The sequence below is a fragment of the Dunckerocampus dactyliophorus genome, chromosome 10, assembly GCF_027744805.1.
Source record: "Dunckerocampus dactyliophorus isolate RoL2022-P2 chromosome 10, RoL_Ddac_1.1, whole genome shotgun sequence".
In the NCBI taxonomy this organism is placed as follows: domain Eukaryota; kingdom Metazoa; phylum Chordata; class Actinopteri; order Syngnathiformes; family Syngnathidae; genus Dunckerocampus; species Dunckerocampus dactyliophorus.
The window spans coordinates 27,962,906-27,989,370 of NC_072828.1; the positions used below are offsets into that span (position 1 = coordinate 27,962,906).

Consider the following 26,465-nt stretch of genomic DNA (forward strand, 5'->3'; position numbering starts at 1 on the left):
CGGTTGAATATTCAAGCAAACACAGATCTGGTATCGGAAATGTATCAATACAGGCAGACATCCAAACGGAGGCATCTGGATGAGGATAGGAAGTGGAAAAATCCCCTCACACCAACACTGGAACATCACACATGGCCCAACATAGCTCCGTGTATGTCATGTAGCAAGTACAGGCTGGTAACAAGGAGCTGTCAACAGGTTTTCTCTTTGGTCTGAGGACTTCCTTTGAAATGAGCTGTGCATACTTAACATACTGTAAGCACTCAAAAGAAGGGTCGAACCAGTTCTGCCTTCAGACCCTTTTGGAAAAGCCAATAAACACCAGCGGTTTACAGAGTTCTCATTCCTGGAACAGCATGCAGCATATTCAAAGGCCTGCTCCGCCATAAACAGCGTTCATTATGGTGGGCTTTTTAGTTGCTCACTTGGTCTAATTGGACACCTTGCTGACATAATGGGGTGGGTGTCGCTATGATAACTTATTCAACAACTGAGCTGTTTAGTGCTTCAACATATACAGCATGTGTGTGTAGCGAGCAAAGGATGAATGGTTAAGAATGCGGCCTATAAGGATGGCCGGTTTGGGTGGGTTAAATGTACACGTACTGTACAAATTGCATGTATGCATGCATGCGCTAGGGAGGGATATTTTACAAACTATGGTGAAATCTATTCATCTTTTAGTTTTTAATACAAAAATTTTTATGCGATTGAGAAAAAATCTCACTGAATGTTCTGAATTCCTATTTTGATGCCGGTGTCGTATGGATGTAATTAATTCGAAATACTGTACAAATGACAGCACCGGTTCATGTGGCCCGCATGTAAACAACAACTACTGTCAGACGACATTCCGCAAGGGCTTGGCACCTTGGTCCAGTGGCCCAAAATCAAGCTGGCAGAGAGCCATGTGCTCAAGCTGACAATCCAAGCCATTCAGGGCTCCAGTAATTTGTCCCTTGGAAGTTAAAGTAATCCAGCTTTCACTGGAAAATAAGATACTCCCTTGCATCCAGCCTGCGCTAGCACCCGCTAAACAATGTCAATGCAAACCACCCCCCCAGCCACCAACTGTCAAAGTGTCGAGAGGGATAATGGAAGGAGGGACACACACAACACTATAAATACATGACACAAGTGCGCATCCTGATATCACACAGACAACTTTGGGAGCTGTTTGTCCAATAAGATACAGAAAATCTTTCGCTGGAGCCCGTAAGCTGGCAAAAATCTTTTCTGATAATGAAACAATTTGAAAGCACTAAACAATTATTTTAGCTGTCAGACTTTAGGACAATTTTACCTGTACTTCTAGGCAATTTTAACAGGTTAAGAATTGGACAAAACATGAGTAAGATAGCAAATATTTGATTAGGTCAAGCACAGTACACAACTTTTTTTTGTGATCTGGCGTTGTTCCACCATTGAAAACCTGACATGTGACATATAAAAAAAAAAAAAAGAAGAAGAAAATCTGACATGTGACACTGGATCCTTGCGGTCGTATTAACCGGCTGCTGTTTTAAAGCCAGCTGACCGTAGTAAAAGATTCTTTTGTTTTGATGTCATCAACATCACAATTATCCTCCTGCAAAAAAAACACAGCATAAATGATGACCAGCTCACCCGTTCCACCTTGACCAAACACCCTTACCTATTTTGCAGCTGACATTTCAAAACACTTCTTATCAGGCTGCAACATTTGCATGCCTGCGAGGCGACGTCACGCCAGCAATCACAAATGTCTGGGCCCAAGTGCATTGTCTTGCTTGATTAAAAGAGGCAGCACATGTTGAACTTGGTGGAAATGAGCTCAAGTTGACATCCAGTGGTACCTCGGTTAACGTCCACCCCGGTTAGCGTGTTTTTCGGTTAACAACCAAAATGTTTGCTAAAATTTGCCTTGGCTGGCATTCGCCCGCTTTTTCAGAATCAAAAATACCGTATGGTTTGTTTACGCTGCCATCTTGGATCACATGCACAAGTCGAAATCTTTTACAAGCGATCGTTTACAAGAGAGAGATACGAGACGCAACAAACACGCACCGCAAAACAGAAAGGCGTTGGACCGTACCGAGACAAGGGCTTAAAGAGAAGACCGTCGTCATTTCAGACGTATGTAAATGTGACGGCGAGGCTCAGTCATCGACTGTGTGCACACATTCATACACAGCGTCCTGCGTAACAGCCTACGAACCCGAAGGGCATCGAGGGAGACGCTCTGTTTCTGCCCGTCCCATTTTACATTCAGAACACTCATTTCTGTTTCCAACAACAAAACATACGCATCCCAACTTACTGTAGCATGATTGCGGCATCCACAGTCAAGCGTAGCACACATCAAACATGAAGTCATCCTCGCCGGCATACTTCCACGACATCACTGCCGCCAGCGGTTGGGCTTTATTTTTTTTTCATTTTCTATATGAAACGGCAAGGTACATGTTTGTTGGTTCTAGAATGTTGATATTTAGTTTGATATATTTTTTACATTTTTGCAAGTTGTGGTTGCAGCAGAATAAATGTTCAGTTGTCCATTCATTACTTTATTTTTGCATCATATTCTGCATGTAAAGCTACAATTATTGTCCATAAAATGTGTTTAGTGTTAACATTTTTAAGTGTTTGGAACGGATTAATTGGATTTACATTATTTTCTATGGGAAAATTGCTTTGGTTAGAGTCCGTTTTGGTTTGCGTCCTTCTGGAACGGATTAATGACGTTAACCAAGGCACCACTGTAATTGCATTGGCGGGGGTCGGTTCCATCTGATCCTGTGTAGAATGGGAGCAGTGCAGGACGGACATGTGCAGGGACACTCAAGTGTAAATGAGTGTTTATGTACAAATATTTTGGCCTGGTATTGCTCTGAAAGAACACTTTACAAACCGTGTATGTCGTAATCCTTGACACAAGACTAGTTCTTTGCAAAAAGGGATTGTGCAAACACCGCCAAAACGGCATTTCATGTATTCCAGGGTTAGCAATTTAGCAAAAAGTTGTTTAAGTATTCCCACTACTTCCACACCTATAGTTGGCTGGTCCAAAGAAATAGATGTGTTTTTCCACTGGTGAATTTTCTGTTAATGGGGTAAAAATTCTACGCATACCGAATATGTCACAGCAAGCCATGTGAGATCACTCTTCTTCATTCCTCTGGTTACGGAGTAAAACAAGGAGAGTAAATACAACGTGTAGGAAAACTAGCCTTTTTTGATAACATCAATTATTATGACGAGATGCGTCTTAACTAGGGGTGTAATGGTACATGTACCAATTTTCAATAGTCAGCAATTGTAGTAAAGCAAAAAACTGACCCATTTACTTCTTTATGCATCTGGTGTGTAGTTTTATCGACAACACGCATAATGTAGCGAGGCTGGATGTGCTCAACGAAGCCGTTAAACCCAACGTTAGGCACCTCCGACAGGGGCTGGCTCTTTTGTGTTATAGCCAATTGCTTTGGCGAGTGTTTTAAAAAGCAGTGGGTGTTTCAGGAAGCCGTGTTGTTGCGAAAATCCTGCTTCAGGTTGAGGTTGGCCCTATTAAATTTTGGTTCTGTGCCACCACGGCAAACTTGTGCATGACAAGTTGTGCACTCAGCTGGAATGTGTTTTTCGGACTTTGACGAAATACTGTATAAACTGCCACACGGCCGACATCACTCCTACTCCTTGCTAAACACGCTAGCGCACACTGTTGTGGTCACCTGGGTTCTGCATGGCGAATAGAAATGCTGCTGTATCGGAGCACCAATGTAGGAGATTTTAGATGCAGGCCAATTTACCTGATGCTGTGTTATGTTTTGGCTGATATCGAACCGATATCGGATCTCATTATCGGATTGGGACACCCCTAGTTCTAACAGGTGGTATTAATATAGAACCAAAAAAAAAAAAGGATGGCAAACAATGCCTTGGCAACAAGCCTTAAAAATAAAACAATTTTAACTTTCACAGACTTTCTACTTTATTGGGCTGCACCTGTTGCTACACCAGCTGTTTCATGTTACGGCGGACACCGTTTTAATCAACTTCACAACTTTATAACTGTATCAACACATCCAGCGATGTCAAAATCTGAACACTTTAAGAGACAAAGCACATCTAAAAACTAAAGAGCATCCCATCTGGGGAAAACGATGACGTGTCAACACAGATACTTCATTTTGAGGTCCAGAGAAGACGCTTTAGATGCTCATCACTGGTGTGTGCATGTGTGTCAGTAAAAGTGCCCCCATCCTCACTTCCTCTCTACCTAACCATTCAATGTTCTGTCACCTTGCCAGCGTCGTCATAGCTACGCAGACTTCCAGTGATGTCAGTCCACTTTCCATCACTCTCGTTCTCTGTCTTTCAAACCAGGAAAGTGGCACCGGCTAGTCCTTTTCATGAATATCTAGGTCCGCAGGGATAAAGTATGCTAGTAAACAAAGATACGATTCATCTGGACAGTCTAGAGCAGGCCTCAACCTCCATTTGATGAAGCACTGAGGAACAGAATATTGGTTAACACAGCGGTGTAAACACACACACTTATGTGTGTATGTAGTTAAAACTGCCCAACTAGGTCACTCTTGGCAACAACAGTCTTTTTTTCAGCACTTTCCTACTTTAGACTGACAAAGTGTGGCAACATTTCTGCTCAAGCTGTATGAGAGCCATGCGGCAGAGCCTATAAATAGCTGCCGTGTGTACGTGAGAGGCTACCGTAATTCACAAGGTTTAAGAGCCGGGAGGGTAGACTATTGTCTCTCATGGACATGAGGGAATAAAAACGAAACTCAGCTACCTACATTGCTGCTGTCGTTATGTGGCTTGTTAACAATTACAACAACTGAATAGAATTTTGCAACGAGACACGCAACCTTGCAGTGTTTTGAACGTTTTCATGACAAATGCTAAAAATTCCTGCAGTCTCTTGCCATTTTTCATTGGCTCGACCCCCTTCTTTACAGCAGCGTTACAAAAAAAAGCATGTTATGTTTTATGGCCCTTTAAGCTCATAAGCAAGTGCTGCCAGTGTGGTGGTGCTGAAAGGGTGCAGGGCAAACCTCCAGTTACGCAATCTCCCAAAACAACCACTCTTTGTTATTGTGCACTTCATCAGCTAAACAGAAAAATACTAAATAGGTCCTTCAACAATGCAGCATCTTACCTGTCCTCATCCCCATCCATAGCTATATGGATGCCAAACAGGCTGTTGACAGCAGGACTGGGCAGGCTGAGACCCTCCGTGATGAAAGGCCTCATGCCATCTTTCCCTGGCACCACACTGGCACTGGGATGAGGTAGCGCTTCAGATTTCGGCCGAGTATCTTCTGCGTGGTTACTGACTCCAGATTGAAGGCCTGTGACTGTGAGCCCATGGGCTCCAAGGGACTGAATAATATCGCTGGGACTTGCCCCACCAGGAGGGGTACTGGTGGTACTGGGCGCTGTGACAGGCACATTCTGGACAACGCTGTGGCTGGTGGCGACGGAGGATGTCGGGGCAATCTTTAACCCTCCCGACGGTTGTGCCTGGTTGAGCGGCTGCTGCTGACCACTTCCCGAAACCATGTGTAGCAGGACGCCCTGGGATGCGGGTGCCTCCCCACCGACCCCCTGGACTATTGAGCCGGAAGGCATGGTAAGAGGCGAGGGCCCCTGGCTGGATGAGGGAAGATTTAAGGGAAGAGTGCTTGAACCAAAGTGCTGTTGATGGTGGTTTGAATACGCAAGCTGCTGGACTTGTGAGGCTGGAGGCATGACGGGGGGCTGCACGGCACCTTGGTGCGCGCCGTTGAGGTGATTCGAAAGAAAGGTTTGGGGAGCAGCAGGTTGCATATTGACCTGAGCGTGTTGCATTTGCTTTGATGCTGTCGTTGAATACCCTGTGGGCTGGAAGGCACTTGCGCCACTCCCAATCTGGGGAACCAAGCTGTAGCCTTGATGCACAGTCTCACCAGAATGGACGAGATGCGTGTCCACAGCATTCTCCAAAGCTTGTGAGGAAGAGGCGCTGGAGACCACTGTGTTACTGATGGTCCCCAGCCCACTGTCTCTGTCCATGCTGTGATCAAGGGTTACGGCTGGCTTGATGCTATCCACAGTCCGATTAGCGTTTGAATCTGAGTCTCTGTCGTGGAACTCGGTGCAAGTCCATCTGCCCCGTCTGAAGGGCTCTCCGGTACCGTGGTCTAGTTTAATGACTCTGAAGCGGGAACTGCAGGTACTCACTGGGGCAACAGTGGCAGCAGGGACATGAAGAGCAGGCTGAGTTGTACCTGGCGCAGGCACATTTGTTCCCAAATGAGGCCCAGTCTTATTGTAAGGGAGACCCCCGTTGACAGGAGCTGTCAAAGGGGCCTCCTGAGTCTCCCCCACGTTGTTTAAGGTTTCCTCGGATGAACTCCTATCGCACACACCGAGCTCGGTTCGTGACACGTCGAATATTTCCGACGACACATCCTCCGTTCGGGACTCGTCCGGGTCGTCCAGACTCTCGGTGTCGTCCGTGATGTTGCTGGCCGCCACCTGAGCCTGAGTAACACTCGTAATCTGGAAGCAACTCTTCTTTTTCGCTGGCATTTTCGACATGTTGGCGTTCTGTGTCGAGTCAATGACTTCCCAGGTGAAACGTACGTCGTAGTGACAGATTCACAACAAAGTAATAAGACACAGACACGTACCGCGACAGAACTTTTCCATACCGATTGTGTCCAACTCAGTCCAGCCGGAGAAAAGTCCCAAGCACAGTCCAAAGGCTCTCCACAAACTCCTACGTGGTGTCCCGTCACTGCACTCCTCCCCGGCCGTTCCGACACTCGGACAGCCGTCCTTGTGTCCCTGAAAGTGAGGAAGAAGCCGGTTCTTGTCAGAGCTGTCTGTCCCCGATACTTTACAGCGTAAGACAGGCCCACTTCTCTGTCTTTCGTTGCTATATGCCGACTAGCCGAGTTAGCTCAAGTAAGCTAGTTACGCCAGTCCTAATACCAACAGGTGTGGACTCATAATGAAAACATTCCTTTCGGACGTTCGAACAGAAAGTGTAATCTAGAGGCAGAAAGGCGGGGGTAATGGCGTCAGAAGCCTTCTGTCGTGTGGACAAGTGACTTGTGGCTCCTAGCTGACAGATAGCCACTGGCAAGCTTATGGTTACTAGCAAGCGAGCTAGCTAGCTGCCTGCTGCCTGCCTGCCGCTCGCCTACTAGACAAGATGGCAAGAGCCAAGTGCATCCTGGGTAAAGAGGTCAAACACATGTTCCGCAATCGTTACCAATATATTTATAAATCTATCAACTGAAAACTTATCTCTCGTGTTCAGCCCCATTTTATTTCGCCTAAAGTTCTTTCTGGTAGTACAATAAATTATTTAAAAATTAACAATAGTATAAAAATATTTCAACTCTGTCGTCACTTCCGGTTCCACGAAGCACTTTCAATACTGAGTATTACGTGTGACAAAGGCTTGGTGAAGTGAAGGTGATTTCAAAAATAGTAAAATACTCTTCCTAGAAATCCTAAAATACTCCACATCCTTTTAACAATAGAAAGTAGTCCTAATAATAATAAATGAAATGAATAAATAAGTACTAAATGCACGAGTCTTTTACATATTGTTTTTTATCTATTGTATCTATTTTGTATTTGTATTTGTTTAACTGTATTAATATATATGTATATATAATAAATACATACATATATTTTATACATTTTTAAAATAAATACAATAAATAATAAAATTTAAGTCTATAAAAATGTTTTTTTAAATACCCCAAAAATATGTTTTTTTTTTAAAGTGTCTTTTATTTTATTATTTCCAGACTTTCACTGACCACATAAAATGATATGGCGGTCTGATCTGTCCCCTGGGTCTTGAGTTTGACCTCTGTGCCTTATACAATGTTCATTTGCTGTTGTTTTTTTACTCTTATATTTGAAAATTTTTATTATTTATGCATTATTATTTCTTTGTTATTTCTTTCTAGCACATCAAACATTATGGAATTAAAATGCACAGCAATTACACTTGGAATCAGGTTTGAATTTTACCCTGACTTTCAACGTAGGTATGAAGCGAATGAACACTAAGTCAATGCAATTTGGAATATAACTTCCAATATACTTTTAAATCTATTTCATGGAAAACATCAGTATTTCCATATGCCGGACCAGCGAATAGAGGAATTTTAACACTAGTACTTGGCCGGTGGCCAGTGTTCACATCCGGCAAGCAGGAAATTATTCATACAGTATATTAGGCTCGTGAGGATGGTGACCCTTGAAAGTAAAGCACAAAATGAAACACATTCAGGCCTCAAGAGATATAGTTTATACATTTTGATAGCTTCCCAACTACAGACGCAAGAGAAAAATCAGTTGACACACATTTTTAATAATTACAGTGGAACCCAACTATGTCCACTCTGACATTACTTCAGATTCAAAGTGCGTACAGGAAGAGACAAACTGCATATGTTAACAAGCTTTGTCCTTTTTTTTTTTCTTCTTTCAGCTGTTGCATGAGCGGCTTTTTACGCCGGACGCTCTTCCTGATGCATTTGTCTGGGCTTGGGACTGGCACTGGGCATCTCCAATGGATGGTGAACAAGCTTTCTCACTGGGGCTGCTGGCTGCTAAAAATAGGGAGACAATTTAGCAAAATTCTCAGGTGGCGGGGGCAGCAGCCTCAGAAGGGAAGCCCAGACTTCCCTCTCTCCGGCTACTTCATCCAGGCCCTCCTGGTGGATTCCGAGGTGTTCCCAGGCCAGTTGAGAGACATACTGTAGTCTCTCCGTGTCCTGGGTCTTCCCCGAGGCCTCCTACCGGTCGGATGTGCCCTGAACACCTCGCCAGGGAGGCATCCGGGAGGCTTCCTGACAAGATGCCCGAGCCACCTCATCTGGCTCCTCTCATTGCGCAGGAGCAGCGTTTGTACTCCGAGTTTGTCCCGGATGACAGTGCTTCTCACCTTATCTCTAAGGGAGAACCCAGCCACCTTTTGGAGAAAACTCATTTATGCCGCTTGCACCTGGTGCAAGCGAAAACCATGGACTCGGACTTGGAGATGCTGGAAGCAAAATTCAAATGGACATTATAACAGCCGCATCTTAAAATATGGTTTTGTCGCTTCTATGCTTACGTGTGTGTCCGGGAGAAGTCAGTTGTTCTGCCATTTGAAGACATTGCTGCTGTTTCCACCCAATTCAGATGTGAAGATGACTTGAGGTTGGACTGAAACCAGCCGGTCCGTGGTATCAAAACAGTTTGGGACCACTGCTGTACATAGTGACCCAACAAAGAACACAGGTCCAAAGACTGATTAACTGACAGTTAGAGATTCTGTCTGTCTGTCAGGTCATTATATTCTCAGGGCATCAAATTTAGTCAGAGTAGAGCTGTCCTATCTAGTCTTTGGGCACAAACTGATGAAGCCTGCAAAACGCCAAAATAACCTCCACAGGTCTACGGATGCTACATAAGTCCGATGGGACATGAAAGTCAGGGGTTATTCGTAGCCCAGTGACGCACCTCTTCTCCAGAGCGGCGTCGCACACCTCCGTGCTGGTTTCACAATCGAATTCATGTGACTGTGGCGACTCGTCGTCATCTTTCACAACAGTTTATAGCATCAGTGTACAATTGTGCTCTGCATTCCTTGGGTAGTGTTTTCAAGATTAAACATGTAACTAAAGTAGTCACATTTATGTCATTCAAAACAGTGGCTGTATTGTGTGTTGCATTTCAGGCAATGAGCTGGTTTATTGTGTAAGCAAACAGCATCAAAGCCGGAGAGACCAACGCTTGAGCACAGAACATTTTGTCACAAGATCGGGGCATGACGCCAACAAAAAGGAAATGGAGCATACTGTTGATTCTCTCCTCTGTGACATTTGGCAATGTTAGAAAATAATTTGTGTTTTATCTGCACCAATAATGCCATGCTTCTGATCAATTTTGATTTGATTTTCATTTGCTCAGAATGCATTAAAGGGGCTCAATCCTGCTCATTTCAGGGGCTTTGAAAATTATATTGGACACCGGTGGGGCACTACAGTGGTGTGAAAAAGTGTTTGCCCCCTTCCTGATTTCTTTTTTTTTTTTTGCATGTTTGTCACACATAAATGATTCAGATCATCAAACTAATTTAATTATTCGTCAATGACAACACACCTGAACACAAAGTGCAGGTTTTAAATGACACCTTTTATTATTAAGTGAGAAAAAAAAATCCAAACCTACATGCCCACTTATAAAGCCATTTCTAAAGCTTTGGGACTCCAGCAAACAACAGTGAGAGCCATTATCCACAAATGGTGGTGAACAGTGATGAACCTTCCCAGGAGTGACCGGCCAAAATGACCTCAAGAGCACAGACATCCAAAGAATTGCAGGCCTCACTTGCCTAAGTTAAGGTCAGTGTTCATGACTCCACCATAAGAAAGACACTGGGCAAAAACGGCCCAAATGGCAGAGTTCCAAAACCAAAACCACTGCTGAACAAAAAGAACATTCAGGCTCATCTCAATTTTGCCAGAAAACATCTTGATGACCCCAAAGACCTTTGGGGAAATACTCTGTGGTCTGACAAGACAAAAGTTTAACTTTTTGGAAGGTGTGTGTCCCATTACGTCTGGCGTAAAAGTAACGCCGCATTTCAGAAAAAGAACATCATACCAACAGTAAAATATGGTGGTGGTAGTGTGAGTCAGTAATGTTCCATTGATAAGACATGACATTAGATTAGATTATCCTCACACTGCATGGAGTCCACCATGGCATGTTTGACATGACAAGTTCTCCTCCCATTCCGTGTGGAAGTGGTAAGTTTTTGGCTTCTTACTTTGTTCTTCTTCCTCACTCTGTTTGAAACCCTTTCTTAAGTTTAGAATAACTACATTAGCTTGGTAGCATGCTATGTTTAAAGCGGCGGCCGTCTCTTGTGTCCCTGCAGTGATCCCATCGCCTGCGCATTACAGTTGAGCAATGTGTGGTAAACAAAGATTAATCAGAATGTATATTTGACTATGGGGTGTTACTTCATATCTACAGGGCTCTAATAATGATAAAAATCATATTTAGAAAGTCATAAACAGGTTTTCTATACTCTAACTATGAAAATATTTCATTTATGAATTCTACTTCGCGCGGTCGGGTCTGGGACTAATTAACCGCAATAACGAGGGATGACTGTTGTTGGATGAATATTGGAAAATGTGGCATCAAGCTGTGCTTTTGTTTACAAAACATCTGCCGTGAAATGGCGATAGCAAAGGGGCAGCGACCGTGGGGTCGGATTTTAGGTCCTACGAAACATCCGAACATCTTTCCATTGCTGCCTTAATCCGGTTTAGATGCACAGCTCACACTTTCTGGCTGCCATTTTCAAGAAAAAGAAAAAAAAAAAAAAAAAAAAACCCAGTACCGAGCAGTGGTCGCCGGCAAGTTGCCATACGTAATTGATTCTGAACTGGGTCATGACCTAAAAGTGAGTCGGAGAGCTGTTTTCAGCGGGTTGCGGGTATTTGCCTGGGCACAAAAAAAAAAGTAATAACCCCATGTCCATGAATGAACTTTATGTCTGTGCTATTTGCTTGTGTTCCATGTTTATAGGCCGCTTTCTGAAGCTTGAGTCGGAGGGGAAGGACATTAAGCGGGGACTTAACGTAACGTTTGTGCAACACACAGCTGCAGAAATCTGCCGGAGAAGAGCGCGTCATGAAGCGAGAGACAGAGTCTCGCCACTGCAGCTCATGTTGTGTTGCAAACAGTACCTTTGAAATATAAGCTATTTGAGAAGAATGTCCGCAATTTGGGTCACCGCTTGCCACTGAGGGTTGATGGTGGGTTCCGCAGCCAAACCAGTTGAGAACCGCTGCCCTACATGGTCTTCCTAAAGATGCGACGTGAGAAAGTCAAAAGATCTGGTGGAAATGTCGTGAAGGTCTCGTACCCCTTTAGGGTAAGGGTTAGGAGTTTATGAGGGTCAAGAGTTTAGGAGTAGCATGAAAATGAAACCAGGGCTACCTTAAAAAGACACCAACCTCATTATATGGCACTTCCTACATCACGGAGAACAAGAGTACAACGTTTTAAACATATACATACGTTGTAGGCTGTATACAAATGTAGGCTCTTTCTCTCCCACCCATTTTCTCACCAATGTAATAGATATTAAATATGTTTAGATCATATTTTATAGACTTTGTCACAGTATGTTAGTTTTCTTCTGATGAAATCAGAGTCAGATGTAAAGATGGACAAAAATAAAAGTGGAATTTGCATTTGCTGAAAATCTGACCGCCCATGGCTTGATTATATTACAGCTACTGACGCAATCAGTCTTGTTTATTTATAAGGTCTGAACATTAAGTTACGGAGAATGTGATAGAAAAATTGCGATGCCATATTATTCCCCTGACACGACTCGCTAATCATGGAATTACATGGTTACATAACGTCCGGGTGCCAACTCACAAGGTCTGTCTGACACAACAATTTCATGCAGTCCTCAGATGAGATATTGAAGGAGGAAAACAAGTCAATACAACACTTGGACGTCTGTCATGTCCGAGGAGATCCCAAATGCCAAATGGCCACACAAAAAACAACATACAGTAAATCTCGAAGAGAAATAGTGAAACTGGACATGTGACCAAAATGACAACACTTCATAACGTCAACAAAAGTCAAGAATATGCTGCAGGGTGGAATTAGTTTATAGGACTCACTCGCCTCAGTTAAGGTCAGTTCATGACTCCACCATAAGAAAGACACTGGGCAAAAACGGCCCAAATGGCAGAGTTCCAAAACCAAAGCCACTGCTGAACAAAAGCAACAATAAGGCTCATCTCAATTTTGCCAGAAAACATCTTGATGATCCCCAAGACCTTTGGAAAAATACTCTGTGGTCTGACGAGACAAACGTCAAAGGTGTGTATCCCATTACATCTAGCGTAAAAGTAACGTCGCATTTCAGGAAGAGAACATCATACCAACAGTAAAATGTGGTGGTGGTAGTGTGATGGTTAGGTTATCGCTTGGTTGCAGTTGTGCTGGTAAGCGTGGCCCAACCAGTTATTCAATTTAAAGGGTACTTTTTCACACAGGGCCATGTACAGTAACTTTGGATGTTTTTTCTCCCTTAATAATAAAAAGTTCCATTTAAAAACTGCATTTTGTGATCAGTTGTGTTGTGATTGACTAATATTTACATTTGTTTGATGATCTGAAACATTTAAGTCTCACAAACATGCAAAAAAACAAGAAATCGGGAAGGGCGCAGACACTTTTTCACGCCACTGTATGTCAATGCTGCCTTCAGTGGGCACTTTTTCTAAATAATAAGAACACGGTGGACCGGGACTTGATGAGTTCTTCGACATACAGTAGACGAGTTGTCGAAGTAAGCGTGTTCCACTGTACATATTATTTGCAGCTAATAACTTGTAAATGAACATGGAGCATGCCGTCAAGGCAAGGTTTCAACATCGTATCAGTCAGGCTCCGTCCTTTAGTAGCGGGCCGAGCTTTGCCGTTCCCTGCTGCAGATGATGTGTTTGTGTAGCTGCTTGTGTTTATTTATCCTGGTCTGCGGCTGAAGACTACCAGGCTATGCTGCAGCACGCCACGGGCCAACTTGCCGGCCACTTTCGGCGTAACACCGCCGAAACAAGACAAGCCTTGTGCTGCCTGTATTTTGGGGCCCAATGGTCCGGGCCAATGGTCACTCTCAGCAAGCCCAAGTCGGGAGACCTCTGGGTTTTAGTCCAGCAGCATCGGTGCACCATCAACAAACAAAGTGACCAAGCATCACTCAACACGTGCTAAAAAGGGCGTCCCTTGAGAAAAGTGCACAAGGGCTTCTTGGTTCAGGGCTTGACCAATATAAAAGTAAAATAATGGAAAAATGCATGTGAACCTTGTGCATGGTTTGAACTTTACTGGGCATGTTTTCCAGGGAAACACACTGTGGCTTGTTAGTTTTCACCTGGATGAATCATTTCCCTCTGTCTGACCACCAATAAAAGTAGGTGTTAGGTCACATTCGATCAAGGTGCATCACTTTTTTGGACTCTGAATACACACAATTCCTGAAACAGGCTTAGTTAAAGTCTGGTGTATTTTTGGAGATCATCGAGGGTATTTTTTGGTTCAACACTGACGGGCTGATAGTTTTAACCAACTCATACATTCTTTGTGTTCACAACAATGCCCCGCTATTGCATAAGAGTGTGGTAATCATTACAGTATTACGGTAGAGCTAATGCGTCCAAAACCGTAGACATTAGTGCCCGGTAACACCAACACGGGCAGCACGTTTAATGAAACTAAGCGGACAAGAGTGGGGTTAAATGAATAATAATAATAATCATAGTCAAATATAATAGTAATGATAGTGATAAATTATAATCAAATAAAAGTTACAGATAAATATTTTAGAATTATTTTATTCAAAAAATTATTTTGGGGAAAACCCACCCATTTTTGCTTTTTCTCTCCAAAGATTTTTCCAAAAAAAAAACCCCATCTAATTCACCTTAAGTCGGTAACACAGTGGATTTCCGCACCGCCAAAGTTCAGCGTTCAGAGCCCCTTAAGTTTGGGGATTTTTGGTAAAAATTACATTTTGTTTTTTTCCCTCCAAAAATAGGCCGTTTTTTTGCGCAGACAACACCTTTCATTCACCCTAATACAGGGGAGTCCAAATTTTCGGTCGCATACTGAAAATCAAAAGATCATCGGCCAGGGAGCGGCGACTTAGCCAAAACGTGGGACACGTGAGGCCCGTGTGTGCGTGGCAGTCGGAGGTCGAAAGCAAGAAAAGTCTTTGGCTTCATTGGACTGGATGCCGGTGGAGGACATCGGGTTTGCCGACTGCCTGGGTGTCCTGGCGGAGCGCCACCAAAGCTGCTCTCGCATCCAAAGTCTCTCAAAGAAGGCGCCTGATCCTCTAAGTTTCACCAGTGATTTTGAAAAAGTAAGTCAAAGATGTTTTCGTCATGGTTCCCCTTTCAGCCAATAGCACATTTAAACATTTACACTTCATCTATGTGACCTGCATCGGTTAGGGTTAGGGTTAGGGGGTTGGGAGGTTAGGGTTAGGGTTATGTTCAGCTTCACTTGCTTGCTTCACTCATGGATCAGCATCCCTAGTTATTAGTGTCAACATTTCAGCGTCTTCTCTTTTTTTGTCCTTTTTGTTCTATTTTTCCCATTTTTTCAGTTGTTTTTTAATTTAATTTTATTTAGCATATTAATGCTCTGTTAATCTATTTTATCTGACGGTGTGCAGTGTTTATGCATGTATGTGAGCAACAGACCACCTCGTATTTTCTTTCGGCATTGATTAAGTGCTGCCTCGCCTACCCTAATCTAACACACACGCTCTCTCTCTCACACACACACACACACACACACACACACACACACACACAGCATAATAAACTAATACTAATATAATACCACACTTTCCAATGCTGCATCACAAAAGTACAGTAGATGGAAAACCTTCCTGAAAAAGAAGGTAAACAACATTCATGGAGGCCTGTAACACTGAATGTAACAAGGTGTTGCTTCACATCGTGTAAGACTGTGGAAACATCAGCAGGGAAAAAAAACACAAAAATCCCTGCTTTTTATAGGGCAAGGACCCATATACGGTAACTTAAGTCAAAATAGACGCCAGACACCTCACTACAAGACAGTTGAGCCATGCAATTTCTCTCAGCAGTCCTAATTAGGCCTGTCAGGATAACACATTTTGCTGGACGGTAATTGTCCTACAAATTGTTGTCGATAATCGATGTTATTGACAACATTTTATGAAACCATTTTTTCATTATTTATATGGCATAATAACGCAAGTCCATCGCATCAAAAGCAGTAAACTGTAATTCATCAAGAGTAAAATTCATATAAAATCCAATAAAAAATACAATTTGAAAAAATGGGCGTGCAAAATACTTTTAGGGTCTCAAGGACCTGTCACACCTTGACGATTTATGCAGCTTACGCCAACGTATGAAAAATTTGACCAATACGCTGGCGTACGTCAAATAAGTTATGGGTAAGTTTTGTATAAGTTAAGAGCACGCTCCAGCACGCCGGCATACATCGTAGTATGTCCAAGTCATCCCAAAATTTTATGCCTGCACAAAACTTTTCGACGCATGTCAACGTATGATTCATACGTCCAGCATACGCGGGCAATAAGTTATGCGATCATTGACGCCCGTTCACACACGTTATTTGTAAGTTACACACAAGTCATAATACGTCAACATACCTTGAGACAAAACTGTATCTTCTTGCCTCTCTTCTTGGGAAGCGTTGACTGAGAGGAGATGGAGATTGTTGTTTTTGCATAGATTACATTATACAGTACAATATGGCGTGCCTTGTAGGAAGTCCTTATGTATACTGTACATGCTTGACCAGTAGAGGGCACTGTGACACTGGGAATGGAACTAACATTTATTTATTTTATTTTTTTCTCTTTGTCTGAGAGGAACAATGCACGTTTTAATCAAGCATTATTGATCACGTCAACATAAAGTGCATAGGAGTATTTATATTCAAAAAGAATGGAGAGATACAGCATGTTACTGTCCAAGTTAGCGTTTGCTGGAAAAAATAGAACTATTTACAAATGAGTAAAAAGACAGCCGTGAAACACATGATCATCCGTCATAATGACACCAAACCCCAGCAATGAACGATAATAAACGTATTCCTTCAAGTGTTATTGCACAGTGCAACACTTTAATAATACTCAAACAACTTTGGGGAATAGAACCAACAGGAGGGGAAGGGGCGTTACAACCTGCGTCATCTCCATCAGAGTGAGAGTGGGAGGAATAATTTGACATGGTTATATATCAGTTGATGGTTTGATTTAGAACATATTGCTTTTTTGTGGTTTTCAACAAACTCTCTTCAATGCAATAGTAATTTATTGACGGTCCCTAGTATAAACAACCAGCGATTACAGCGACACTTCCCGTGCGACCTCCCCGCAACATGATAGTTGGTCCGAGCGCAGTGAGGGGGAACTACCGCTGCAGCTACGGAGCCGAATATCCAACTGCCAGTGTGAAATTAACAGCGACGAAGACGAAAATCCAACGTCCAACGTGAAACGCACTTCACCACGGTGCAGAATGAGCCCTCTTGAGGAGAGAGAGGAAAACAAACACGCATGCACATTTTAATTGATGGAGGCCGGCAAAATTATCAACTTTTTTGTAATCGTGCGATTAAGAGAATTATTGATTATAATATGAAGGAGTTCTAATTAAACATAACAATAATAGCAGTACTGTAATAAACTGGTATGTCATTGTTGGACTACAATACCTTCCCTATGCAGCAGCGTGTTGCAAAACAATGCCGATGCCGAATTTCATGAGTGAAATTTTGCCATGCAAACACTATATTTGAATGTGTCCACACCACCATACAGTATATTGGCGAGACCCAATGGCGTGAATGTTTACATTTTGCCACATGAAGGGTGACTCAGGGTGAAGGTTAGTTTAGGGTCAGGGGAATTTTCCAAGACATTCCTGTAAGTCAACATGATGTCATCTGATGTGATGGAGACGTGTGTGTGTGTGTGTGTGTGTGTGTGTGTGTCTGTGTGTGAAAGAGTGTGATTTGTGTACTTGTGAGTTGTGTATTTGGGCATAGAAACAATAGGACTACTGACTGGTAACACACCCAAAATGTAATATTTTCACAGGAATGTTCCGAGCCGTGGTGAAACAATAAGAAACTAAATCTACAAAAACGGTTTGAGCCGTTTCCCCTTTGGATTTCTTTGATTTTAAGCTTCTGCATGATGTCATTCCGCAGGACGGAGAGTATAAACAAGTTTTAGTGGGAATACGAAGAATGTCCTCAGCGGACTTGCATATGATAAGCGCTGCAGAAACCTTTTGTTCTACTCGGGTTGAAAACACTATAATGGATTTCTTGGAAATACGCACTAAGGTGTTTCACCTTGGTTGGAAACCATCCATCCATCCATCCATTTTCTATACCGCTTCTCCTCATTAGGGTCGCGGGGGCATGCTGGAGCCTATCCCAGCTGACTTCGGGTGACAGGCTGGGTTTGGGTGGAAACCTTGTACAGAAATATTCCACAAAGTCAGACAAATTGCAGCAAAACATCAGAATAGAATGCGTCATATAATTAATGAGATCAGTCCTCTTACAAGTAATAAATGACAGCGGCAACCTTGTACAATATACATAATCAAACACCTCTAAATAAGACTGGAAATATTCCACAATGTCAGACAAATTGTAGCAAAACAGCAGCATAGAAGATGTCATTTGGTTTATGGGACTGCTTCTCTGACAAATAATGAATGACAGCGGAAACCTTGCACAAAATTCCTGATCAGAAAGACTCCTGATAAGAGGAAATATTCCACAAAGCCAGACAAATTAGAGTAAAACAGTAAAATAGAACATGTAATTTAATTTATGAGATTGCTCCTTTCACAAATAATTAATGACAGCGGCAACCTTGCACAAAATATATAATCCAAACGACTTCAAACAAGACTGGAAATATTCCACCAAGTCAGACAAATTGCAGTGAAACAGCAGCATAGAATGCATACAGTAATTGAATTACTACAATCACTCCTCTTGCAAGAGATTAATGACAGTGGCAGCCTTGCACAGAATATCTAATCAGAACGACTCCAGATAAGACTGGAAATATTCCACAAAGTCCGACAAATGGCAGTAAAACAGCAGAATTGAAGATGTCATTTAATTTATGTGATTGCTCCTCTCACAAATAATTAATGACAGCGGCAACCTTGCACTAAATGTCCAAAAAATCCAAATTATGTCAAATAAGACTGGAAATATTCCACAAAGTCAGAGATGTTGCAGTAAAACAGCAGAACAGAACATTCCACTTAATTGATGCAATCCCTCCTCCTGCGAGTAATTAAGGACAGCGGGAACCTTGTACAAAATATATTAATAAGACTAAAAATATTCCACAAATTCAGAAAAAGTGCAGTAAAAGAACAGAATAAAATGTGGCATTAAATTGATTCAATTTTTCTTCCTACAAATAATTAACGACAACGGCAACCTTTCACAAGATGTATAACCAGAGTGACTACAAATCCGACCGGAAATATTCCACAAAGTCAGACAAATTGCAGTAAAATAGCAGAACAGAACACTAATTACTCCTGCGAGTAATTAATAACATTGGCCACCTTGCACAAAACATATAATCAAAACATCTCTAAATAAAACTGGAAATATTCCACAAAGTCAGAAAAATTGCAGCAAAATAGCTAAATAGAAAGTGCAATCGCTCCTCTTTGCACGTAACTACTGACATCGGCAACGTTGCTCAAAACATATAATCAAAACAACTCTAAATAAGACTGGAAATATTCCACAAAGTCAGAAAAATTGCAGTAAAACCGCAGTATACAAAATATAATTTACTTAATGCGATGGCTCCTCTTTGCAAGTCACTAGTGACAGCGGCAACCTTGCACAAAATATCTACTCAATATAACTTGAACTAAAACTGGAAATATTCCACAAAGTCAGAAAAATTGCAGTAAAATAGCAGAATAGAAAGTGCAATCGAAAATATATAATCAAAACAACTCTAAATAAGACTGGAAATATTCCAACATTAAAAAATGGACGGTAACCTGTCACGATAATCGATTAATCGAACGATAGAAAAAAAGAGGTCAATAATTTTGACGCCTCGATAAACTGACATGTGCATATACGTATGCATGTTCCGTTTCCTCATCTCACTGTCCCACACAGGCTGGATGACAAGAGGGTTCACTCTGCATGTGTCTCTGAGCATTGGTTCTATAGTGGAATGAACAGAGAGGGTGACCCTCCTGTCAGCCATTTAGCCTCTTTGCCCCAGTATGTGGAGGCGGGGGCTACTTTTCAGCTCTTTTTAGAGAGCCCGTTCTTTTGAATGGGCTCACTAAAAAGAGACGGCTGTTTTGGCTCCCAAATGGCACCTCAGATTTTTTTTTTGTTGTCTTAATTTCTTACCAAATTATGTGTATTGTATGAAGTGAATTACAAATGTAAAAATTAGATCATATCAAATGTTTATTATTGAAATTGATTTATTTAAACCTCAATGAACAGCTACACAAGTACATGATGTTAAATTAAATAAAATACAAAAACAAAGACGCATCTCAATAGACAAATTCAGTCAAAAGAGGCCAAATCTCTTCATGCAAATTTGTCACAAACGAATCGGCTCACAGAGCACCACAGCGTGTGTTTAACTCCGCCCCTCGCCCTGCTCAGTGTGGACATAGAGACTCCGCCACATGTCTTGACCAATGACATTCGCTTTTAACAGATAAAAAAAGCCGAGGGATAAACTAATCGGCTCCCAATTGGCTCCCACTGACGCGAGCCGACTCCTGTCATTCATTTCAAAGACCTGGCTCTTAAAGCCGATTCGTTCGCGACCAACACATCACTTGAGTGGATACACAGAGTGCTATCAGTTAACAAGTTAGCAAGCAAACGCGAATATAAATGAAGGCACAAAAGTGATAGTTTCTAAGCCGAATGCCAAAGCTCCAGTGTGGATGTGCAGCAGAGCCTTCGTCCCGACAGTCAGCACTTGCTGAGGCATTGGATCGACGGAGTAAACAAAACGAAACAGCGGCAAATGGTGCATGCTCACAGAAAACGTCAATGCAACCTTTCAATACGGTTGGAAATCCGACATTTTGGGAAGTGTTTGACAGACAGTATGAATTGCCATGGAGAACTTACATGCACATGTCACAAACAGCAATTCCTGAATTACACAACTTAGTGAAAGAAGACGTGTTGAAGGACAATCAGCAACATTGCATTCTACGCTACCACTCAGCTGTGATCCAGCTCAAATATGAGCCCCTACCAGTGGGGATTGCTCTAAGACTGCAGGCCCTAAAATGTCCAAAAAAAGTGGTGAAATATGGACTAGCAATGTTACAAAATTTTGAAATTTGTAAAATCAAGTCTGTGATTAATTCTATCATATAAAGCATGACGTGAACTTTAATTTGATACCTCCATTCACTACCCCAAATATTCAAGAAGTCAGAGCAGATTTTATACCGGAAAGTAGTGCCTCCGGTCCCGATTGCTTTAACACTTTAAATTGTGCTTAATTTTTCCAAGCACGAATTGACTTGATGTGGTCCAACACTCAATATAAATCCGATACGAAATTGAAGATGAAGAAGTAATCTACCTAACAAACATGTATACAGATTAAAATACACACGATATCATATGAAAAATTTTATTTTTAAGGACTCCCAGCGCGCACGCTCAGGGTCAGACTTTTTCATCTCTAAAATCTGTGTTTTGTAAAATTGCTATATGTCCTGCTACATGCTGTGTGTACATTTCATTGACTATATACGTGCTAAAATACCTTCATCTTTTGCTCAGAATCAGCTACTTATCACTGGTAACTGACACGACTTCCTTGTTAGCCGTAGCCCCACAACCAGTGGCCACAACCTTTTACACAGTGGACGCTGAGGGTCTACTAACTTCGATCCGGAAGGATAGAGTGGGTTGTTCCACTGCGCCAAACTGGACGGTCATTGGATACATGCTGGGCTTTAACCCCGCCCAACGGACGTTCAGCGTTTCTGGGGTCTATCTCGGTGCAGTGAGCTGGCCCGGACTGCTCGGCTTCTGCATGATGGTTGGATGAGCTGCCTGAGGCGGAGTCCCTTTTTGATTGACACTGAAATGAGCGAATCAGAAGATCTTCAATGATAAACCTCCACCGGAGCATTTTTCCAAGTTTTTCATTCCGTTGTTCTGAAGTGATCCAGAGACTTTACCGACCCCCAGCGGCTTTGTCTTTGTTAAAAACTACTAGCGTTGTGTTTGGCGACTCTCTTCTGCCAGAAGAGCACACTGATCAAGTCCCTGAAAAAGACGCCGAGTTGGTACGACGGGGTCACAGATCATTTTCTTGAAAAGGAACGGAGGGTAGAATTTACATATAAATAAATAAAAACATTTGTGCTGTAGACCGGAAAAAAATTACTTCCCCTCCTTGAATGACCAGCAGCCGCCACTGCCCCTACATTAGTTTAACAATACACTACATAGCTGCATGCGTGTGTGTGTGTGTAAGTTTTATTGGAATGTTTTTTTTCTTAACAGAATTACTGGTTGGTGGTGTCTTGTCTGTTGTTATCCACTTATTGCGTTGCTGTGTGATGTTTTAGCTCTTTTATGACACCAGGAGTGGGATTGGTATATGAAGCGTTGACCTCCCGCGATTTCAACGTGAGTTGTGCTGTTTCTCTGCTTGCAAAATCAAGCCTTACCTCTTCCTCACCGACTCTCGAGTGCCGCAATAGGCAACTTCTGTGACACAGGCACACCATACTTGAGTACCATCTAGTGGTTCAAATGTGGCATGACATGTAATGAAAAATAAAATTAAATTTAAAAATTAAAAAACAAAATACGATGTTATCGATTATTGACAATGATTTATAGCACAATTATCGACCGGCAAAATTTGTGATCGAGACGGGTATGCGGGTTCTACTGTCTCTTATTTGCCGAATCGGCCTGAAAGTGCCTCCTGCAAGCCAACTGACCTTGCACTTGTTTTCCAAACATCCAGCCTGAGTCCAACCCTGTGTAGCGGGGATTAACAACTCCCAACAAGTGACTACATAACTTATAATACTGAATGGTATTTCCAGGTCAGGGCAAAGGTGGCAAACCAAGTGTTTTACTGGACATTTACTGGACTCGACATTAGGTACCCTGTACTCACAAAGCTAGATATACTCAAGCTACTGTATATATAGAGCTACATATACCTGACAAACAGCACTTCCATTGGGAGCCACACATGCCCATGCAATAACACCCTGTTTAATGTGGTATGCTTTGGAACATGAGCTCTTCCTTTCCTTCTCCATACTTCCCCTCGTTCTGATACAAGGAATCTAATTCCAGGACATTTCTAGTGATGTCTCAAATCTGCTCTTTGAAGTTTTCAGTGGTTTGCTCCTTGGTGTAACTTTTTTACTTTCATCAAAGCATCTCGTAATTGTACATCCTGATAACCATCCAGGGTATTTTTATTTAATTATTTGCTCATCTTGTGAAGGTTTTTTTTGTCCTTCTTGAATGACTGCAGCTACTATTCAGCGTTCCATTTTTAAATCAGTTTGCTCTGATGCCATGGTAACAGCGTGTATGAACACAAGAGCAGGATCACAATGCGTTTTTTGTGTCATTATGGAGGCCAGGCTGCAGCATAAGTTTACAGCAGGGGTGTCCAAATCTTTTCCAGCGAGGGCCACATGCTGAAAAAGATACAAGAGACACCTTGATACTTTTTATTATACGTATTTCAAGAAAAAATGATATACGCATCTCAGCTTTGTGATATAGGCGAAGAGGCATATTATTAGTATCAACTTCAGGCTTTGCGCCTTTTTTCACCATTTTTGCTGTTTCTTTTTATGTTCCAAATGTTTCAACTTTCTTCTTAAATAATCTTCGTAACTTTTAAGGGTGTGAGAGGTTTCCCCAACCTTCCGGACCAGAAAAGTATCGCGGAATCAAGGAGAAAAAAAAAAAATTGCGTAAGGGTCCCCACTTACCAATTTTGTCGACAATGAACCCCCTTGAAAAGTGGCATTTTCTGCCATTTTTTTGTCCTGTCGAGACCCCTTGATGAGGGTGTGAGAGGTTTCCCCAACCTCCCGGACCGGAAAAGTGCCACGGAAGCAAGATGAAAAAAATAATTTTGCATAAGGGTCCCCGCTTACCATTTTTGTCATCAAGCAACTCCTTCAAAAAGTGTAATTTTCTGCCATTTTTTAGTCCTGTCAAGACCCCATGCTGAGGGTGTGAGAGGTTTCCCCAACCTCCCCCAGCCTGGACCAGAAAGACTACAGTGCATGTACTTTTGATATATATATATATATATATATACACAGTATATATACACAGGGTGTCCCCAAAAAATGTATACACTACGTCCCCAACCAACGAACACAATTGGTTCCAGACGACCGTTATTAAGTCAAATTGTTCTTAAGTAGAGGAAAAGGTAATATTACCAATGATATAGGTACTACATGTATGTGTATACATATACAGTATATGCGTATGTATGTAAATATGAGTTTGGATGCAGTAGTAATATTAAATGAGGATAATTAATGAAAAAACAATAATAAAAGTGATATAATAATACGTAATGATAAATGTTATTTACCTCTGAACAGGAGTGGTCGACCATACGTCGTTGTGGTGGAGGAGGAGGAGATATTGAAAAAAAGGACAAATCGTCGTCGTCGTTTGACTCTTGTAAAAGAGGTAGTGTTCTGTGGGTGGTGTAGAATTAAGCAGGCCTATTAACTCTTCATAAACTTTAATCACACGCTCTGTCCGGGTTGTATCATACAGCTACAATTTAGCTTTCCATTTAGCTTTCTCTCCCCAGCGTCTAACTCTTCCTCCGTTGGTCCCATTAGCAGTGTCACAGTGCCCTCTACTGGTCAAGCATGTAGCAGTATAAATATGGAGTTACAGTACAGTACTACAAGGCAAAATACATGAAAAAATAGACCAGTCGGCTTGTGTTCGTATCTCCAAAAGTCCGCATGTCGGATGTTCGTAAATTGGGGACTTGACAGCTGATAACTCGTGTTTTTTCTTTGTAGATTAAACCCATTGAAATGAAAGATGGCAGACAAACTAAACTTTGAAGAAAGGAAATTCATTCTAAAAAAGCGTGAATGCACGCAAATACCAAGGGAACTGTTTGGTGACGTGTGCGGTTCTATTGCGTCGCATTGTCAGCAGTGTCTGGACCAGAACACACGTCAATTTGACAACAGGCGGTGACAAAACAGTAAAATGATATTTGTAAATTCTACTACATTTTGGAAATGTAACAAATTATAAGACCAGACACTTGGTTTACAATTTTTTAAAGTGTGTATACATTTTTTGGGACACCCTGTATTTGTATATACTGTACATGTTAGATTTCTTTCTCATTATTGCTAAGCAACACTACTACTGTTTAGTTACACAGCATGAAACTGTGAATTCCTGTTCAGAGCAAAATAAGCTTCAAAACGTCGAAACTCTTCTTCTCTCGTAGGATGGCTTCTAAGTAGCAGGCTAACGCCACTGCCCCCTACAGCCCAACCCTGGAATCACAACTCAGAACAATAAACGATAGCCATCCCTCATTTATCGCGGTCCCTCGTTTATCAGGGTTCTTTTTATATAAAAATGTGTACAAAACTTTTCGGACTCTGCGCACAGAAAACCTGTATATGACTCTCTAAATACGTCTTTTTAACATAATTAGAGCCCTCTGACAGAGCACTCTCATTTTCAGCCATGACACTTGACACACAGGTGTATCAAAATATTATTATTATCATCAATACCCATATAGTATTAGTATCAGAGCAATACTAGCGTGATGAGATCAATGTTCTAGGTTTTTTTCCGACAATATCTGTGCTTTTTTATTGTGTGAAAGGCAAAAATTACAAAATCATTCATTGATTTGGAAAAATGTCCAAGGAAAAATTGTCGGTACGAGCAATACTGGCCCTGCATTTCTACCAAAATTTCAGTATCAGTATCAGTATTTGAGTATCACAGATCAAAGCTACTTAGAATTCATCACAAACACGGTCTGGCAACCCCTCTCTGTGACCTTTGACCTGACAGAGATACCCCCTCTGTATCTAATTATACTGTATAAATTAGCAGGTGTGCTTCAATTGGCTAATCTTCTCATCCACTTCCAAATCCAGGGTGATTCATTTACTTAATTGCCAGGTTTAGTAGAGATTAGGAGAGATTAGGGGAGATCACCGTCATAAGAGACGACGTGCACTGTCTGACTGTTTTTGCATATTTGTTATATTTGCCTGACACAGTCAATGAAAATGATGCTATAAGCTATTCCAGCCACAAGATGTCAGCAGACGTTCAGGAGCAAAAGTGCATGCAAACCATTACGCTCACGTTACCAAATGGCTACTGCGGTCTCATCCGGTGTGTGTGCTTTCACAACAATAGTAATGCTCGCTTTATTTATTTATTTAACAATAAGAGTTGAAAAAGGGGCTGTGGCGGCATACGAGCCAGGAAGTTAACATTTTGACTGCACACCAGCCCAAGGGCAACTGTCGGCGTTTTTTCCCCCCAGATGTGTCTGTCACAAACACATCCTCGAAGCACGAGAGCAGAGGTGTCTAAACTTTCTCCAGCAAGGGCCGCATGTGGAAACGTCACAGGATGCGGGGGCCATTTTGAAACATTTTATTTTGTAAAAAGGCTTTAAAAACAAGACGTTGTATATGTATTTAAAGGGATAGTGTGGATTTTTTGACATGAAGTTGTGTGACATCCCCATCAGCATC

At 42.0% G+C, this 26,465-nt stretch overlaps 1 protein-coding gene across 3 annotated transcripts in view; it reads right to left on the bottom strand.

Annotated features, from left to right (window-relative positions):
- The window catches only part of tsc22d2 (TSC22 domain family 2), a 35,035-nt gene extending 27,840 nt beyond the window's left edge, over window positions 1-7,195 (bottom strand). For all 3 annotated transcript variants that reach the window (XM_054789992.1, XM_054789991.1, XM_054789993.1), the window contains exon 1: window positions 5,159-7,195. In XM_054789992.1, the coding sequence (XP_054645967.1) occupies window positions 5,159-6,582 (1,424 nt within the window). In that variant the 5' untranslated portion in view covers window positions 6,583-7,195. The remainder of the gene's footprint in view (window positions 1-5,158) is intronic.
- Window positions 7,196-26,465: the final 19,270 nt, after the last annotated feature.